We start from the raw sequence: 13,854 nt of genomic DNA, 5'->3' as shown, positions 1-13,854 counted from the left end.
TAACTGGCATCCTAGTCGTACAGCAAGAATCCACAATACAGTGAATRAATATTAAATCCATCACAGTCAAGAAAAATGAACAAGCTCACACTGTCAGTGTAAACACTTCAAGCCCTCAAAAAGGAAACAACTCCCTTCTCTCCTCCTGTTCGCTCCTTCTCCATCTACTTCATTCTCAGCATTTTTTATATTTTAAATGAAACAGTCATGGAGGAAAAAGATGGAATGAAGATGGTGGAAAATTCTACCTCTCCTGTGTTACTTATCTAGGTGATATTATCTACTATTTATAAAGTACCACCAAAACTACTGCACAAAGAAGGTATGTTGCTGACCTGCTTTCAACATTAACAGTGCCGATAACCTCCCCGGTCGCCAGTCCCTATTGCTCTTTGGCAATGGGTTTTAGCTTGTATTTATGTGTAGCAGRATAAAGGGCCAGCCCTACAAAAAGGAACTATGCCAAAAAGAAGGTACAAATATGCAAAAGTTCCTATACAAAATGGAACTTCTGCCAAGAACTATGGGGAAGTCCACAGAGCTCAACTGAAAGGTGCTGTGCCAGGTGAAGCTGGTTGCTCAGCATGTTATTTACCATGTTTGCCTCTAGCTGCAGTAAATGTGCTCCCTGGCTACTCTGTCTTTTCTGGCTCATCACTCTATCATCAAAGGCTCTGCTGCCTCTATTGGTTTCAGTAGACTTGGCTCCAAAATAGCAAATAAAGTCGGGTGCCACCAGTTAAGACAGAATTATCTGCTAAGTCTTTAGGAGTAAATAAAATGGGGCTAGGATACGGGCAGCACRATCAGTTTTTTCCCATCTAAATTCTTTATATTTGTGATCAGTGAGACAAATATACCAGCACTCAGTCTGCATGRGTGAAAAAAAAACAGAAAAAAGGCTTGTGCTAAACTAGACAAAAGCCTGTGCTCAAATATCCTTTCTGTCTATCTCTTGGCTATAGTCCTGCTTACTCCTCTGACAGCTCTCTGGCCTTTCACAAAACTCTTCACAGGTCGTTGGTGCAGAGCTGAAGTATTGACATTTCAATCTTCTCCAGGCATGGGGAGTTTCTATCCCAGCTCTACTTAGACACCACCTACCACACGGTCTGACTTCCAGCTTTAAATTTTCAGATCCAAAAAAAGGCAATTGCGAAGCAGGAGGGAAAGATAACACAGTCTTTGCCATTGCAAATAAGCAACAACTACCAGATGAGAGAAGAGTTCCACACGAATGCAATGTGTTTTAAATATCACCAGGGAGATATGCAGAGGGAAATCCTTACAGTTAGAAATCAGATGTAAAACCTTGACCTACTTGTAGCAATGGCAAAGCTTCCAATGATTTTGATGGAATCAGCACTTTTCTGTAGATCTTCTGCATTTACATCTTTCTATATTTACAGTACACTAGGCAAAGCTATCAGTTTTGCTAGGTGCATGCAGGTGCTAAAAATATGCTAATAAAAAAATCAATAAAATAGGTAGTATAAAATAATACACCAGGAGTACCAAGGCATGCTCTACTACAAACAACAAGAAATCTCTTATATTTTTAAAGCTACTTCAACAAAAAGGAAAAACTCCTCTCTACCTTGTTATCACTGTATGTACTCTGATATTTGACCTGCTGGACAAGATGAACCTTACAGAGCACTGACTTTACAAACTGTCTTTTATCATTTATTACATCAAGAGGAAAAATAAAATTAAAAGAAAAAGGATGACTCTGTGCATGTTTCCTTTGCTTTTGCCCTGTGGGAGTATTCTGGAAGCTGGGGAATCATTCAGAAATATCTTTGTAAAGGTGGTTACATGACTAAGGAGAGCAAGAGGACATGTATAAAGTGCTTTCCATTTGCAACTGTGATATGACTCAAATACACACAGCACACGTGGGAACACAGACACCAGGCAGCTCAAGTACCAACACAAAATACACATGGAAATAGTGGGTCCCTGGGAAGCTTTAGCTAAAGGCAAGGTGCCAAAATACTTTTTAAGATCTCAGAGGGAATTAAATCAAAGACAAACAATACTGTATATGACGGTCCCTTTATCTCTGCAGAAAAGAGGTAGTAGATTTGTATCTACATCTTTCTAAAGGCTCTGTAAACCTGATGTTCAGAATATCAAATAATGAGAAAGAAAGAAAAGCAGATAATGCTGATGACTGTATGTTCTTGCACTGTGAACTTGCTAATACTGCCTTCCCAAGTMTGATTGAACGACAACTGCTCAGTGCCACGTGCTTAAGAATGACCCCACAGGCACCCCACAGGTAAAGCTAATATAAATCCATTGTCTGTCAGTGGCTTTTGATAAAGAGAGAGGGAACTGCACTGGCTGCAGCATCTCTGCCCTTACGTTAAAATATTTGGATTTTTCTTTCACCCTTCTTGATGCAGTTTTTATCAGATTCAGGTTTTGTTGCAGCAAAATAAACATTTGGAAGTAATTGTGAAGGTACTGCAGCTCTCAGAAAACACCTGATGAAATCTCCGTAGTTCCGATCTTTACAACAATTCCTTCCTTTCCAACACCAAAAGAGTCACCGACTCTTTGGCTTTCTTCCACCTTTGCATCTGCGGTTTATAGCAGGCTGCTCTTGGCAAGGTCTTGCTTCAAGGAGGCTAAACAAAGCACTGGTAGGAGCAAACATTGAAAATACTGCTCCTCTCTGAAAAGGACTTTGATAGAGTATGATCTGTTGCAGTTGTAAAYGTGATAGCTGAAACTGTGTTATACCTTTGCTTGCAAATAAATTTTATTTCAGCGTGGTGTCGGCAGTCTGCTGAAGAGACAGGGATCCTAGCAGGTTCCTGCTGCAATCCAAGCCAACAAGAGTCCTGACCCTGGTGATAAGCAACATAAAATGATGTCTCTCTCTTTCTAGTTTGTGTCCAGCAGTACAGGCGATTCTGGGTCAGGGTGTGAACATTCTTGGCCACAGTGTTTTTAATAAGCCAAACAAGGCCAGGGCACAACTGCTCACTGATGAACACGTCCCTCAAGACGGTGCTGGCCCCTGTACAGCTCACCATGACCTTGGGCTCTCCTAGGCAGGACCTGKGCAAGGGGCAGGGGAGGTGCAGGCTGTTCCCCACTGGCAGATGGACCAGGTCACTCCTCTCCAGAGGAAAGGAGAGGTTAGCCCTTCAGACAAGAGCCACACTGTGTCACTTGCTTTTATGCCCAGAGAGCAGGACTTGCTGCATGTTGTTTACGTACGACATAACTCTGGTCTCTTCAGAACACATACCATTGAATGCAAATGTTCACTAATCTTTCTCATGGGCCCAAGCTCCAAACAACAAGGTAGGTTTCCAGAAAGAAAAAAAATACAAAAATATCTCACTGGAAAGATTAATACCTCATGTAACTATATAGGAATTTCTGAAATCTCTATCATGAAGGAAACCGAGCAGCCTCTGACCATTAAGTGCCAAGTAGTTCCTTGCCAGCTGAACTAGCGAAGCAGAGTATCCTGCTGCTCTGTGGCAAGTGGAGAGATTCTGTGGTGTCTGATACGGTGAAACTTCTCAAGAGATATTGCCCAACATTGTACATTTATAATGTCTGTCTCTCTCTTCCACTTTCATGTGGATTTTCTGGTATAACAAAATAATATATATATTATTTGTAATAATATTATCTAGTATAATCTAATAATATAGTTGAAATCTTGTTCAGGCTTTCCCTCAAGAGGTGGCATGAACAAGATCTCTCCCCTGATTTCATGAAGCTTATAATAACTTACTGTCTTTGAGGTTTCAAACGTATCTAGTATAGTGTATCTAGTCCCCTGCCAAATTTAGCTGAAATTGGCCAGCAGATTGAATAATAAGGTTTTCTTATTCTGAATATTGACACACAGCATGAGGAGCCTTCCTTCCTTAGGTTAAAAAATGATTTTTAATCTTCCTTCCTTCCTTCCTTTCCAGGTTAAAAAATGATTTTTAATCTCTCTTTCTTAAACACAATAAAACAAAAGAGATTGATTCACCCTGGATGAATGCTCTAAGAATTTATATTGATAAAACGCCAAACAGAAAAAAGCATTTCAATACCTTGTTATTCTGTGGATGCCTTGGGAGATTTCTGGACACTTTGTTTTAATGTGACAGTTACAAAAATCTAAAAATAGAAACTTACAGCTTCTGTAGTCATATTCCAGATCAGTTCACTCTACTTGATTTTTACTTTAGGTGTACACATGCACATACTAAGGCATAATATGGAATAAGACTGACTTTCTTCCAAGCAGGGTGACCGATACACAGCTAATAAAAAGGAATGTCAAATTATAGTGGGGGAAATCAAATACTAAACTTTAAAGTYTGCCAACATCACAAATTTTACTGCCAAAAGTATCTATGAAATTCTTAACAAAATCAATGCAAGGCACCTATACACATTCTTAAGATTATGGAAAGCTTTGTGTTTATTTTCTGCTTATTCCTAAGTACTTTCAACAGAGATTTGCTGTACTGTAGATTCAGCAGGTCTCAGCAGTAAGCAAATCCAAACAACCACAAAAGTTTGTCTCAATATGGCCTGGAAATATTTAAAGCACTGCATTGCACTGCAGGTCTTCCTCTTTTCCGTCTTTTTTGATGCCTTCCATCTACCTCCTAGGMAATCTTTTACCTGCTGGAGATCATTCTGCCTAGCAAAACTGTGCCATAACCGCCCTAATTCTGAGTGCTGAGCACAGCTGTAGTTGGGAAGCACCATCACAACGAAAGCCTGGGTTTAGTGCTCTTGCTTGTAGCTGGCGGCCTCCTCCTCCCTGCTCCTTCCATGGTCAACATTAGGCTGCACTGGCTTGGAGGATGCCTTCCCACTTACTACATCTGTGGGCAGCAACCAGCTCAGGGCAACAGAGCTGATCTACTGGAAAACCAAGTCCAGGTGGCTTGTGGATCAAGGAAAAGATGAGATTAAATGTTTTTTGGGTTTTTTTAAACTAGCTCTCCCTGTCCTAATCCTAACGCAGGAATCTTCCAGAGTTCAGTGCTTATACGAGAGGAGATAAAGGAACATGTGGAATCAGCCAAGAAGCTGCCAGCTAAAGGATATTAAAAATTACCCATGAGCTGATTAGAAGTGCAGAATCATCTATTTGTTATAATGACTGCATCTCCTCCGCACTGCGCTCGCCAGGCACGGAGAACGGAGCCCTTCCCCACGAGCCCTGCAGCTGCAGCCAGCAAACAGCACCGCCGGGCACAAACGTGCAACTCTCCTTCCCCRAGCAGTGCCTGAGGACCTAGAGGATGAATTCCCAAGAGCCGTGGGAAGCTGTGGCTGCAGGGAGGACACAGCAGCAGCTGCTGAAGCCTTGCGTGAAACGGGCTCATTTGGCGGCACCGGAGGCGAGCAGGCCGCAACGCTCCCGCACACAGCAGCTGCCCTCAAAAAACGCTCATGGCGCCTCCTGCCCAAAGCCCTTCATGCCCACGCACCTGACTCGGCGCTGCCTCTGTTTCTCTAGGCCCTCAGGTGCCCGAAGGGAGGGCCCGAAGGGAGGGCCTAGAGAAACAGAGGCAGCGTCGAGTCAGGTGYGTGAGGGCACCTGCGTTGAAACCAACACAGAGCCCTCCCTTACGTCTGCTTTCCCACAGGCACTAGAACTACTGTCTACAACAGGAAAAATAAGAAAGACTTTTGGGAATCACAGAAAAGATCTCAGACTTGATTTCAGCTTCTCCTTCTCTTGTTCYGGACTGTCCACATTCCCTCTGTCTTTCCATGAGCAACATGTACCRTTCCTGCAGGTAAAAGAAGCATTGATTTCAATCTGTAGGCTCTTCTGTGATGGAGTTTTCACAAGTTGTTCAAACCTTTAACAGCTTTCTTTCCATTTAGAGAGCCTCTTTCACAAGTTTACAGAGGATTTGGGTTCCTTCTCCTATTCCTACCAAACCAGGAYTGCTTTTCATGGCACAGCAGGGACAACGTCACAGGCATAACATGATTCTGAAATGTCCAAATCTGGATCTGAACAGAGAACTGTTTGGTAATACTGTCTGTTGACCAAGTCCTACACGGGCAAGAGCTACCTTACTCCAAGCGGATTTTATTAAACAGAACAAGTGATTTTTGATACATGGAACTCCAAATTTTGTTTAGGAGATTAACATCAGTCACAGTGGATAAAATTGATCAAATAGTTCTGTATGATCTATCTATCTATAGAGATTTATGATCTATATATGAGCTATATGATCTATTATTAATACGATTGCAAAGCTATTTCTTAGGAGATCTCTTAGCCAGATGGCGAGTGCTGATGTGTCACTTGGCCTTCTCAGGGTATTTAAAGACTATAAAGGAGGCTAGTGAGCACTACACGCTGACAGTACTTGCTGTTTACTCAAGATTTCTATTATGTCTGATCTGACTAAGAAAAAGCACATATATTGTTTCTGAAAGCAACAGGACTTGGCTGATTTAGCTTAATTTGAATAAGGCCATAATGTGGAGTGGTCACTTACTGCAGCTGCCAAACCTTGGCAAGGCCGACAGTTGTGTTGGCAATGAACACAATGAAGGCAATGCAGCTACCATCCACTTTTGGATGTCCAAGAAATGTTGAGAAGTCCACAAAGATAAAGTTCCAAGAAAGTCAAATAAATACATGACATGAATAAGGATATAGCTATTTCTTTTGGTGCATGTTCAGGATAGCCAACATCATTACTGAGAATTCCTTACAGGAAGCAATAAAGGCAACAGTGGGTGATTTATTAAGACTTGGCAATGGTTTTCCTGGCCCTAAAAATTGGAAACTGACACAATAATAATATTTCTTTTTTAAAAGGAAGTCATTCTCTTAGGCTTCCCAGTTCAACCCATCCACACTGAACCCTTCTCATACAGACTTGTGTATGACTAAAGACATGACTGTAGTGTATTAAATACTGAATAGCTTCTCTTCTGTGGAAACAGAGTAAGTCACAGACATACTTCACTCAGCCTCTTTCTGAACTCCTCTCACCATGCTTGTGGACAGAATGATGTTTTTGCATAAAATACAAGAAAATTTATTGAAAACCTAGAGCAGGTCCAGTCCTTCAAATACATTCGGCCCTTAGAAAACAGTAGTGTAGCTGTCTCTCTCTGCAAGCTGACATAATGACACAGGACCTTGCCCTGCAGGCTGTCCAACCATGATAAACATGGCACACAGAAAATTAACACAATCAGGTATAGTTCATGAGCACTAAATATTTTTTCTTTGGTGGGTTAGCTTCCTGTCAGAACAATTTGCTGCATCAATACACACTGCAGCAACACTATGGCTAGGTCCAACGAAGGGGAAACCATGAAAAAAATGCCTAGAGAATGGTGGGGGGAGCAGGGTTGCTCCCTTTAGCACAAGCCTGCAATTAGATTGGGGTAAGTGTAACACAAAACCACACCAGGGCTGTTTTGCAGGAAAGGAGGTTCTTGAGATTAGTTTATTGTCTCTCTCATTTATTGCTTTCTTTAGGCAGCTGCACTGGGATGTGGGAGACTGTCTGGTGTGAAAGTTCAGAGATAGAATAATTAGATTCAATGGCATGATTATGGATTTTATGTTTGAGCCACCTTTGATTGTGGAAAAAGTTAAAGCATGTTCTCCATAAAGCTTGGGTGGTTTCTCATAACACTCGTACAAGTAGGTAGATGAAGAGATGTTAAATTCCTAATTGTTTCTTTTATCTTTCCTGTGATAGAGACAGAGTTCTGTTTTTAAGACATACCAAAAACCAGGTCTTTCATCTGGAGTGTAAAATTCATGTGTTCCCTGACCTTGTATGTCACATGGTAATGAAACAACGTAAATCAGAAATGTTAAAAGTTGAAGTTTGTTAATATTACTGCTGAAGCTCCAGTCTCTTTCCTGGTTAAACTGACAGGTCCATAGTCCAAATATATATATTTACAGATTACAACGACACAAAGTAAAAAATTAATGGACACCCAATGAGAACCAAATGGAAATGCAAGTTTCAGATGGTTATCTGGATATTTTCTTTTTAAAAAAAGAACTACTTGTATGTATTTGAACTGGGTTGTGGACTTTCTTTTTATTGTACTACCATCTTACTCCTAAGATTTAGTACAATAACATACATTTWAAAATTTCTTACCACATATTCTCTGCAGGACTTCAGCCTTCTAGGCTGAAGCAGTCACCAAGATAGAGGAATTAATCTTTCCTAAAGATGTAGGAATTAAACTTTCCCAGTTGAAGAATTTGTTATATATTGTTATTTTGAGTCTGAGATCTAGGATTCTGGTCTGCCAGTATCTGAAAATGCTGCAAAACATTTGTATACTGATGTATGCCTGATGACATGGAGGCTACTGCTTTTACGTACTAATTAGCACTAGTCACTAAGACTAGTGCTAGGACATTTTAGAAGTGTGCRATCATTGCACTGTGCATCTTGGGTTCAGACTGCATAGATCAACACTGATGACTTATATCATTGAGGATCTGGATGGAGAAGACAGAACTGTCTTCAAAGCAAGGGCTGCCCACCATGGACCTTGCAGGTGAGAGCTGWTTTACCAGGGTTCCTGCTTACACTGCAATAACTTCAAATACACTGCAGTGTGCATTCCACTTTATGCAATGGAAGAGACCTCACTTTGCCTCACATACCTGTCTGTGTCCCTCCAGACAAAATGCATGGGCCTCCCATACCCCTTCCCATTTGTTGCCAGGCTTGTCATCCTCTTCAGAACAACTGGCTGAATTTGATGGAGATCTGGGGTGGTGAGAGCTCAAGCAACACAGATTGCTGGGAGATTGGAGCAGGGCCAGTCCTGGCCTTGGAACACAATTAGCAAGGCTTGTTCAGGTGCCCACTAGCTTGGGATTTATTAAAAAAAAATAAAAAAACCACTCTTTCCTCCTCTATCCTCCCATAAAATCAATGGGGAGTCTCCAAGAGAATCTGAAAACAGAGACATTTCCATATAGCTCATTTCACACAGAGAAATTCAACTCATTACTTTTTAATTCAAAGAAGTCTTGACTATGCCAAAGCACGCTGCACATTTAAGATAATCACAGGTAAATCTCATATTGCAGTTTTTTTCCCATATAAAATGGATTGTGAAAGCAACTCGAAAGCATTTATATGAACTGCTGCTGTCCAAATCTCACCTTGCAAAAAATCTACYTTTTTTTCAGCAAATGATAGAAAGGAACTCAGTCCTGAAGGTTCAAGGTGAAATCTTGGCTCTGTTGTATTCATTTGCCAAATGTGAATTGACTTCAACAGAGCCAGGTTTTTCCCCATAAAGCCATAGTAAGCAAGGGAACATCTACATAGCAGAGTAAAATCACAGGCTATAGATCCCTACTTTGTAACCCCAAGGCAAGTACCATGCTAATACGTAACATAAGAATATGTCCTTGGCAGATTTTATAATAATCAGCTTTCCAACTCAAAAAATCACATTATGACTTTAGTTTGTGTTGGTGATCCTAACAGAGAAATCAAACGTAGCAAAGATGAAGTATTTCTTTCATCTTTCCAGACAATCTCTTCAGAACAACTATCATGCACTACATGTCTGCAGATTACTGAGCTACCTCAATTTTATTTTTCTTTGTAACATACAACTGATCCCATTTAGTCTACTCTTAGTACTACCCTGACCATCCTTCAGCTGAAAAGGGCTGCACCAATGTGAATTCAATGGAAAAAAAAGAAGCAAGAAAAGAACTTCTCCATCAGAATGAAGAAAAATGACCAGAAATACAAAAATATACATAAACAAAAATATACATAAACAAAAATATACATAAACAAAAATATACATAAACAAAAAAAACCTGAAACCAAGTAGAATGATGCAGAGACTGAAAGAGTTCATTGCATCTAGCATGCAAGGCCATTATTCTCACATTTTTAACTTCTAACATATTTTTCATGCAAGACACCAAAATTATTATTTCTTTCTTAATCATGGGCTCAGGTTCTAATTCAGCAACGTATGTGTGTTAATCGAGAAGGATGAAAACCCAGTAAGCAATGCAATTTTCCTGTTTTTTGCTTGTTTATTTTCTTAACCATTTGAATCCTAAAAAAGCCTTTCTTTCTTTCTCCATTTCAGAGATGAAATGCTCTAGCATGGAAGAGTATTGCTATTCCAAATCCATAAATTTAAGCAATCTATGAGTAAAGCTAACTAGTTTATATCCAGACCTAGATATCTACTAGTGCATTCAAAGACTGAAGGGTTACAATTGCACATTGTACAGCCTTGGCATGGTTGTATACAGGGGAAAAAAGAAAAATAATACTTATGAATTACATATTCTACCACAGTAAGCTATTTTACTATGAAATTTACTTACTGTCTATATACTTATTAATATTTTATATCTTTACTATAAGAAGAATTTCACTATTGTGCTATTATTTGCACAGCTTCTCATGTATTCCTTATCAGCTTGAATGATTTAAATTATCTTACACAACTACAGTAAGTCCTGGAATAGATGCAAGAATACATTGGAACACAGCACGTAAATTAAGACAGTAATCCCAAAACTCTATTTTGCATACTCACTTGAATAAAGGAGTTCCACAAACAACACATTTGTATATTCCTTGAGCTTTATGATGTATGTACTCCCCCTCAAAGGCACTGGGAAAACAACAACACTACATTTAAAAAATAAGCAAAGGCTTTTTAAAAAAAAAAATTAAATTAGCTAGGATTTTATAAAATTATTACAGGAAAAAAGCACTTAATTTACAAGTTCACAGTTGTTTTTTATTAAATGAAGCAAATAAAGCAAACACAGAAAAAAAGGGAATGTCCTCACTAGTTTGCCTTAGGAGTTATGTATCATGCAGAAGGAAGCAAATTGTCACACAGTTCAAAGGACATAACAACAAYAAAAAGATAAAAACTGGAATCTTCCTCTATTTGTATGGAGAAGTACAACTTTTTGTAAATACGGATTGTTTGAAATTTAGATTATCGTGGGCACTTCTCCAGTTTTGTGTTTACACAATCTTTAGCGGTAAGTTGAGGTGCTAAAGTGCAGGCATGGAAAGCACCGGGGTATCTGCCATGGAGTGGACACCAAGAATTGCCACCTGGTTAGCAGGGGATGGGCTGCCGGGTGACAGAAGTATTGCAGCTGAAAATGAAATAATTGCTCCACAACTTCAAGCTGTGTGCGCCTTATATTTTTAGTCGAAAAGCAATATTACAGCTTTAAGGGAATATTTTTMTAAGTTAACAATCTAAAAGGCTAGGAGGTCATTCATCTAATACGAATCAGCTGTGCTAGTCCAACAAAAAGCCTATGTGTTCGGCAGCTTGTTTTTATTATCCTTTCACCCTTTTTATGAGGTCCAATTTTTTTTATAAACAGGATTTTTAAGAATGACCTAATCTCCGATTGTTTGTGTGCATTAAATCATGTTGTTGGTCCCGTACACAACCGTGGGCCGTGCTGGAGGAGGCCGCGCCTCCATGTCGGGCCCGCGGCGCGAAGCGGAGCCGGCGGCCGCGCGGGACAACGGGACAGTCCCCGCAAAACCAGGGCCCCACCACGCACGGCAAAGAGCCCTTCCAGGCCATGAGTGAAAACAAGCAGTTACATCATTAGTACATTTGGATGAGAGGTAAAGAGAGGGCCCGATGCCAAGCTCAGTGGTATAAATTAGACAACAAAAATGGTTAGGCCTTGGCAAGTTACCTTCATGTTGGAATCAGCTGAGAGAGACTTTATTCAATAAAAACAGTCTTGGAAGCAAGTCCTTTTTTTTTTTTTTTTTTTTTCCCTCCAGGATTCAGGGCTGCCTTCCAATGACTAAAGCCATGTGAGGGCAGTTATTGAAAATTTTTGACATTCCAACCACAAATGAGCCAATAAATACCTTCTCCACATGTGCTTCAAAAAGAAATTGGAGTGGGGTGGAAAAGAACTAAATTATGCTATCTTCTTTCTGCAGCCAAAATGTCTATGCTTACAATGACCACCTTCAAACCTTCAGGTTGCTGGCACGAAGCCATTTCCCTCGTGGTTCTGCTTACTGTGATGTCTTCCAAAAAGTGTACCTAAACCGCTATTACTTCCACACATTTTGTAGTAAACTAAAAACAGACCCTAAACATAAGCCCTGTGACTTTATAAGACATACAGTGTTCATTAAAAGAAAAAGTCACACAAGACCCCTGGCCTTGGCCTCCATGCTGCAGATGCTTGTCTGTTCAGTGGTGTTAATTTGCAGGGGTTAGTAAACAAGTGCAGAATTCCCGGAAAAAAACGTTGGCGGGGAAGATGAGGAAGCAACAGGAAAAGGAAGGGGAGAAAAAGAAAGATGCCTCTGTCTCGAGGGCTGGATTTCCTTCATCCCGCCTTACCTTTCCGTCCCTTTCTCCTGAGTGACATGGTACTGCAAAGGTGTCAGCCGCTTCCTCAGCTCCTCCTGGGAAAAGACCACCTTACAGTCCTTTTTATCCCTACATGACCCTGCAAAGGGAGAGGATATGGGAGAAGGAGCCTTTTTAGCTTAAATCCTGAATAATTGCTTTGGCAGACGGCCACAGCATAGCTTCTGCATTCACTTGTCAATGACCAGACCAGTCCCTAATGCACCAAGAATGGCTCAGCTGAACTGCAGCTGATTATTTCTTCAAATCCAAGTTTAAAAAGAATTTGGCTTGAGCGCCAGGTGATTCCACTGGAGCAGTGACAGTGTGCTACAGCCAAAGCCCGCGTGTGGGTTATATACCAAACCTTTGAGCACACAATCATTCACAAGAAAGGAGCATTTTTCAACCATTAGAAGAAAAACAACCCTGCAAGAATAACTGCAACTGAAATGTTCTTTACAAGACATCTATATTGGAGACTTATGGTAATGGGCATATGATGTTTAGCCACAACATGTAACAATTTCATAACCCTTTCAAGCAGCTTAAAGTAAGCATAAATCATTAGAATTACAATACATTTAACTGCTAGAATCCTGGCCCTTTCACTTTGCAACAATAACAATTGTATTTTTGCCCTGTTCAAGCACCAGAATATGACCCCTCAGCAGCAAGTCATTTCTTTATACAAAAAGTTGGAGCTTCAGCAATCAAACCACCTTAAAAATTAGGGCTGGCTTTAAAATTACTCTCCTTGGAAAATCTCATCTTATATTTTGCTTAACTCACACAGAAAATCCAAGCAGCACATAGAGATTACAGTGAAAAGCATTTGTATAAGGCAAAAATTCTCATCACACCAGAACAGAAATATAATAAGGTTGCTTTTGAGAAGGAAAACTCCCTTAGTAATAACAGAAATTACCAAATTTTGAGTTAACTTTGATAATGACTTGCAAAAATGAGTTGACAAAATATAGCAGGTAAAAAGCACTCTAATTATGACAATAATTAAAATATGGTACATTTAGAAATAAACAGTTCTGACAAAAATATTTTTTGCAAGTAATGTATATGCACTCATAAAAAGACCAATTGTGTTTCCAAAGTAGAGGGAACAGAGCTACCCATCTGTATGTCATTTAGTACAGGAGAGGCAATGGCAGGTTTAAATTACATGGTATTGGATTGCAATTTCCTAACATTGGATGCTTTTCTGCTTTTTTACCTTGAGTCATTACTAAGGAGTGTTCATAAAAAGTAGCTTAAAGCACAGATGCTTGCAAATCATTTAAGAAAAGATGTTTCTTTCTTCCCCCCCTTTTCTCTCTCTTTTTTTTTTTTTTTTAATGTGTGGGGGTGGGTGAATAGGGGAGAGGGAAGAAGAATAATGCTGTTGGTCACTACTGACTAACCCTAGGAAGTATTTTCAGGAAGAAAAAAAAA

At 40.0% G+C, this 13,854-nt stretch overlaps 1 protein-coding gene across 1 annotated transcript in view; it reads right to left on the bottom strand.

Moving 5' to 3' along the window:
• Nucleotides 1-13,854, bottom strand: part of MSRB3 (methionine sulfoxide reductase B3) — a 66,217-nt gene that overhangs the window by 40,241 nt on the left and 12,122 nt on the right. Inside the window, exons 2-3 of the mRNA XM_026052802.1 lie at nt 12,397-12,505; nt 10,585-10,662 (exon numbers count right to left, since the gene is read on the bottom strand). Coding sequence (XP_025908587.1) covers nt 10,585-10,662; nt 12,397-12,505 — 187 coding nt within the window. The remainder of the gene's footprint in view (nt 1-10,584; nt 10,663-12,396; nt 12,506-13,854) is intronic.

This window comes from Nothoprocta perdicaria, unplaced genomic scaffold (genome assembly GCF_003342845.1).
Source record: "Nothoprocta perdicaria isolate Ctin4 unplaced genomic scaffold, notPer1 scaffold_91, whole genome shotgun sequence".
Classification (NCBI taxonomy): domain Eukaryota; kingdom Metazoa; phylum Chordata; class Aves; order Tinamiformes; family Tinamidae; genus Nothoprocta; species Nothoprocta perdicaria.
Note: the sequence above shows the minus strand (reverse complement) of the source record. Positions and strands in the feature narration are given on the sequence as shown.